Source organism: Trachymyrmex septentrionalis, unplaced genomic scaffold, assembly GCF_001594115.1.
Source record: "Trachymyrmex septentrionalis isolate Tsep2-gDNA-1 unplaced genomic scaffold, Tsep1.0 scaffold16, whole genome shotgun sequence".
Classification (NCBI taxonomy): domain Eukaryota; kingdom Metazoa; phylum Arthropoda; class Insecta; order Hymenoptera; family Formicidae; genus Trachymyrmex; species Trachymyrmex septentrionalis.
This window is the reverse complement of record NW_017304758.1, coordinates 965,106-971,201: the sequence shown is the minus strand read 5'-3', so window position 1 is coordinate 971,201 and position 6,096 is coordinate 965,106. Positions and strand designations below refer to the sequence as shown.

General features: G+C 32.5%; 3 protein-coding genes across 4 annotated transcripts in view; 1 reads left to right on the top strand and 2 right to left on the bottom strand.

Annotated features, from left to right (window-relative positions):
* Positions 1-6,096, top strand: part of LOC108746118 (protein argonaute-2) — a 23,352-nt gene that overhangs the window by 4,168 nt on the left and 13,088 nt on the right. For both annotated transcript variants that reach the window (XM_018482678.1, XM_018482677.1), the window contains exons 2-3: positions 1,563-1,876; positions 5,475-5,591. In XM_018482678.1, coding sequence (XP_018338180.1) covers positions 5,480-5,591 — 112 coding nt within the window. In that variant the 5' untranslated portion in view covers positions 1,563-1,876; positions 5,475-5,479. The remainder of the gene's footprint in view (positions 1-1,562; positions 1,877-5,474; positions 5,592-6,096) is intronic.
* On the bottom strand, positions 3,835-4,194 carry LOC108746121. Its single transcript, XM_018482683.1, has one exon. It carries the CDS (start codon positions 4,161-4,163, stop codon positions 3,945-3,947), a length of 219 nt encoding a protein of 72 aa, XP_018338185.1. The 5' UTR covers positions 4,164-4,194; the 3' UTR covers positions 3,835-3,944.
* The window catches only part of LOC108746120 (39S ribosomal protein L53, mitochondrial), a 4,350-nt gene continuing 2,461 nt past the window's right edge, over positions 4,208-6,096 (bottom strand). Inside the window, exons 2-4 of the mRNA XM_018482681.1 lie at positions 5,122-5,234; positions 4,547-4,782; positions 4,208-4,288 (exon numbers count right to left, since the gene is read on the bottom strand). Coding sequence (XP_018338183.1) covers positions 4,568-4,782; positions 5,122-5,234 — 328 coding nt within the window. The 3' untranslated portion in view covers positions 4,208-4,288; positions 4,547-4,567. The remainder of the gene's footprint in view (positions 4,289-4,546; positions 4,783-5,121; positions 5,235-6,096) is intronic.

Sequence of the window (6,096 nt, the reverse complement as noted above, 5' to 3'; positions counted from 1 at the left end):
ATCGATTATACTATGTTTGGAGTAACATGATGCAATCTGTTACGAAACTTGTCTAATGTGTATACCTCAATTTCCTTGACAGCTGGAACTCGTTTTCATTCTGTATAAAATGTATCACGATAAAAAGTTCCAGTTTACTGAAGTGAAATTGATCGCAAAATGAATATTCTGAACGAGAGAACCAAATTGTACATCGAATAATCCACGCAAGTCGGCAAGTAAATGGAGAAACGCTTCACTACTTGTTCAAACGCACGGATTATTGATGACGGTGCTCTCGGCTTTTGTCTTCATTCATAATGTTATCGCCAGCAGCGTGGTGGAAATAGCGTCGAGAAATGTCATACTGTCGACAATCGGTGACTATTTCATGTCTAAGTATATTTTATTATATATATGTATAATATAATAATAAAATATATATATGTATACACGGAGAGAATTTTTTTCTTAGAGTTTACCCCGAAAATATATAGCAGTTCTGGGACAACATTGTATTTCGAAGAATTTTATGTAAATTTCTCTCATTCATTAATAAAATTACAATAAAATATAAATAAGTTTGATTAATTTTATTGAAGTGCATAGTAAAAATTTTTTAAATATATTGTACAACTACCAACATATTTTCAGGGTAAATTTTAAGAGATAATTCTTTCTGTGTAACATATGTAGGTGTTTCTTCGCGAATATCTTTTGTCTATTAGAGTGTTACTTTTTTGCAAAAAGGGAGGATTGCATCTTGTCACAAAAAATGATTATCTTATCGTTATTATCTCTGCGATATTATCATCGACATGTAACGTACATGTTTATGATAATATTTATGATCAAACGGAGTCAAATGAAAGTTATGAAAGAAATATCACGAGAGTTATTATATCTGAAATTAGATTCGGATTCTCTCATTCTCACTTGCGTTCCTAAGGATTAAAAATAAATCCTCTTTATTTCATAATCTTCTTTACATTCGTAATGTAAGTTATAAATATTGAGTTTATGTTCTTTTAAACAAACACTTAAATAATATTCTATACGTAAATATAGAATATTATAAAGCTTTGTATTATTTTTAAATAAATATTTAATCTTTCGTTTACAATTATTTTTATTCCTTCTGTCTGCAATATGAATTTTTTTTCAGCCCAAGTTTTTTTACCGGTCTAAACTTTCAAAACAAAATTAGAGTTTTCAACATCTTTATAATTTATCATCAAATAATCTTTTAACTAAAATGTTAAAATATTTATTCAATAAAAATTGAAATTTAAGCAAAAATAATTTAAGATTGGAATTTCGCTCATATTAAGAAAGCAGATAGACTCACATGCAGACAGAAGATTAAAAAACGCTTTATATAAATATAGAACTTTTCGTTATATCAAATAAATATTAAATTTTCAATACAATTAAATTGAGATTAAAGGGAGAAAAAAAAGAAAATGGGTTTTAAGTCGCCATTGCCTGCCCGCGCTTTTCCGGATCTCGCGACTAATCTCGCGAGTGCACGGCGTTTCGATGAATGCTCGGTGACGAGTCCTGACGTGCAAATGTTCTTGCAGAGAATCGTGGTCACGTGTGCGGACATTGACATCGGAGCGGCAGCGAGGGATGCAATTTCTCGTGTTCGCGAGTGATAGCCGCGGCAGCACGGCTGCCGCGACCACGTAGTCTCGCGTGCACGCACGCAGGACAGAACAGTATATCGTCAGTGCATCGTCATCATCGTCCTCGTCGTCGTCGCTCCGTTGCGTGCGAACCGACCACCGAGAATGCCGGTGTGAAGTGAAAAACCAAACGCTCTGCGAAAAACGTTCTACGATCTTTACATGTCGTAAATTTTACTTATCACTCCGAGGATACACGCAGAAACAAGGTGAGTACGTAGAGTCCTTAAGCAAAAAAGCATCTCTCGTCGCGGGATTCGAAATCTCGACAGAATTTCGCCGAGTTCGATAAGTTCCGAGACTATAGGACGCGCGAGAATGATCTCTGCGATTGTTTTCATTTGTTGTATCACAAGATTCCTTTATCGCGTACACGCAGACTGAAATTGAACTCGTCGAGAGTGTCACGGTTTCAATCTTACGTCTTCTTTTTTTTCATCGCCTCACCATTAACCCTTTCAAGACACTGATGATGATTTACCTCAACCTTACAAAGAAAGATCTTTGATGTTTCTGGAAAATTCAAGAGCAATTCTATCCGCTTGTTTTTGTATAAATTCGAAGATTCGGTTTGTAATGTCTTACTAAATTTATTCAAATAGTATTTCTCAAAATTAAAAACTAGAGAAAAAAATTGTAAGTTGAAAAGTTAAAGAATTTTTCCTTCTTACTAAGGATTTTATTCCATTTATGCAGCTAAAGTGATTGTCTTGAACGAGTTAAAGTCACTTTGTGTATTTACAGCACAGATTGCCTTGTTTGCGTAGTTTTAATCTCCACGCTTTAAAGCTTTATTAATTTATGTTTCGATATATTGCTTGATTTGCTTTGTATCTATCATTTCTTTCAGACACTGTGCGGGTTGCTTGAGGTAGCTATTTGAAAATTATGCTATTCCCAATTCTGCTATTCCCTCAATTCTGAATTCGGTATTCTTCACAAATTGCTAATTAAAGACAATTGACTTATTTAATGCTAATAGTTAAATAGACGTTGAGAATACAAACTAAGAATCGCCAGGAATGGACCAAATTTTAGTGAGAATGATAAAGAATCACTTCGGGATTATGGAATGTCGAATCTGATGTATACAAACATTTTATAGGAATGTTAAAATGGAAGCTAAAATATAGAAGCTGGTATGTTTTAAAATTTCCATTCGTAATAAAATCATATTCCATTACAATTTTATTATCGTAAGCGTAAAACATGTCGCGTCACGACGCGTCCATTTTTCTAATTCCGGGCGACGTTAATTGCGAAGTAAATTTGTTTAAGCAAAACCGCGCGAGCAAACAAATCTTTATATTCTGGTGATTATTTTTCACGTAACAAAGATGCCAATTTCTTACTTTAAGTCCGGTTTAAAATTTAGAGATGAAAGAGAAAAGAAAAAGATATCCATGCTGTAGAAAGAATATACGTCCGCAAGGACGATAGCGGTGCACAGCCAGGACAGACAAAGAATGAAAGGAACGAAATGCGCATGCATGGACGAGATGGAAGAAAACACGAAAGACAAGAGACAGAGAAAAAGAAAGAGAGGAGAAGAAAGGTGGGCAGAAGAAAGGAGAAGCAAAACTACTCGGCAAACTTAAGAAACGAGATTCGTACGGGTCTGCCGAATTTTTTGTAGTTTGTTTGAACGATATTTTGCATTATTTTTAATTACATTCTATTAATTATGCGAGAATGTTTCAGAGCAATACAAAATTTATGTTTCTCTAACATGCTAGGTATTAGTATTAATGAGAATAGAAATATTCATGTAAGAATTCGTGATTGAGTAAAAATATTAAATTTCTGCAAAAATGATTGTACTGAGGGAAACTGATGTGAGTAATAATATAAAAAAGAATAACTTCATTTAAATTGTCGCTGTAAATTAGTAAAAAATGACCTAAAATTCACCAAAAATCATAATTGCTAACCATCTGAAGTTCTTCAAGTTTTGTTACGAGATAGGTTGTTAGATTAGCGCCTAATCCACAACTTAAACGACCAGACGATACATTTTTAAAATAACATTTTATTATCGGCACAAACGATTTATGACATATACATTTTTTACGAAATTATATCTGTTACAATAGTAATTAGCATAGAATGTTTCTCATTCTTATTATGTTTATATTGAATTTATATTATACTTTTTATTAAAAGGTTTATACATGATTGTGACGCGTCAACAAAATCAATGACATCAAGAAATGAAGAAATGTAAAGTTTGACAAGGAATACAAAACATCTTGCAAACTGAAATCGCTATATACGATCTTACTTAGCAGGTATTATAGTTATGTACTTCGAAAGAATAAATGCCACCAGAAAAGTACCTGTTACAAAACAAATGACGAAAACATACCAAGTTTCTTCGTCAAATACATCGGTGAAGGCTGGAATTTGATTGTAGACTGAATCGAGAAGTCGTAAATGGTAATTTTTACTGTTTCTTATTATTTTGTTCGTCGTTATGCTAGTTTCTTTCCCGTACATTTTAAATTGGTAAAGTTTTTCTTTTTTACAATCGGTTTACTTAAAATATTTTGATTACGCGAAATAAATTTCTAGATTATTTAATATAAATGTAACGCCTTTCGGTGTTTAGCAAATAGAAAATCCTGCAAGAATATAAACTATAATTATTATTAATATCTATATATATATATATATATAGGCTTTCTTTTTAAAACATTTAAAGCTGTACTAAATGTAATTCAAATTATACGCTGCAGAAGATTAATTACGATGTCACAAAATAGGATGAAAATCATAGTCACGTATCAAAGATATATTATTTAAAGATATTTCGTTTGAGCAGACTTTTGAAAAAAATTTGTACATCGCGTGTAAACACAATTTGATACTTCATTTATTACCACAATAAGTCGCCGATGAAATTAGATTAAATGAAACACTCCTCTATGCTTGCTCCATAATTTTACTCTATGATGCGGCCGCTTTTTCTTCTTTTTCTTCTCTTCCTCGAGCTCTTTTTTAGCCTCAAGCTCAGCCGGATCGGGCGGAATCAGGCTAGTAATGTGCTTGTTGTAAAGTTGCAAAATGTTTAGGCTTGTTAAAAGGGCCGTTTTTAATATCACTTTTTCACCCGATTCTGAAAAAATGAACAAGACAGATGTGACCTACTTGTTTGTATCTGCACGAAATTGTGGGAGAAAAGATATAAAAGAAAAAGTTTAGACGAAATAATTGAGATGAATAAATGTGGTTTTAACTCTGTCGATTTGTTAGCGCAGAATAGAGCTTCGAGGACGATTTCTCAAGGATTTATTGAATCAGAATTTAATCACCTTATGCATCTTTCTTTTCGTATTTCTTTTTTAATATTTTTCCGTATTGTACGATACGAACGCTTACGTGAATAAATTGAACGATAGCGATATGCACTGAAACGGTGACATGAACAATTCCATACTTTTATTATTATACTTACGAAGACTGAACGTGACGGTTGGCTCGGAACGATCGCACACGACCTCTGTTTTCAATGAGCACTGCGGGTTCGTCGCACGAATTTTCGGAGCGCTAACGTAATACAGAAAATCTCTGCAAATAAAAAGCATTATGCATGTTATTATCTCATGTGTTGATCTAAGAAAGCCTAATCTATACATTCTTTTTAAGGACGTAGAAATTAAATTTTTCATCGTTTAATCTACGTTTTGTTTTTTCGCCTTTTCTCTTCTTTTTTTTTGCACTCTTATCTTACAGCTTTGTAGTAAACGTGATTTGCTGGTTACTACTTCCCCGTTACATTTCTCAATGTGTTTATCATTCCTTTCACAGGCAAAATGGCACAAATGGAGCAGCAATTACCGCTTCCAATGCCAGATTTAAGTACTCTTCGTATAACTACAGCCGTCTCCATGCTCGGTAAAGCATATGGATGTGGCCAATGTAATGGTGAGTTACATTCGTTTTAAATAGGTAATTTAAAGAGAAACATTGTTATGAAACGGAAAGAAAGTCATTATTATCCGTATATTCATCTTTTAATACGTTTCTGATTATTGACAAATGACAAGAGGAAAATAACAATAGATAGACCATATTTTTTTAATTTTCACAAAAGTGTCTAAACCAATTAAAAGCTCCTCAAAAATTAAATTTGATGTTTCGTACATATATCTTTATATATACGCGTATATTTATGGATTGTGTGTCTTCAACGATTTGATTATCAAAGTAGATTGATCTATAAATAATTAGAATCTACAAATAAAAAGAATAGACGCACACACGTGCGCATAAAATAGTTGAAATAATACGGGAACATTGTATTCGCACATTGATAGTGTCAAAGTAAATCAAAAAGCTTTATTTAGATGACCTGCAATTCGCGTAAAATTTAGAAAATAAATTTTAATAATAAAATTATTTAATTATAACTATTATTATTGATTTTATT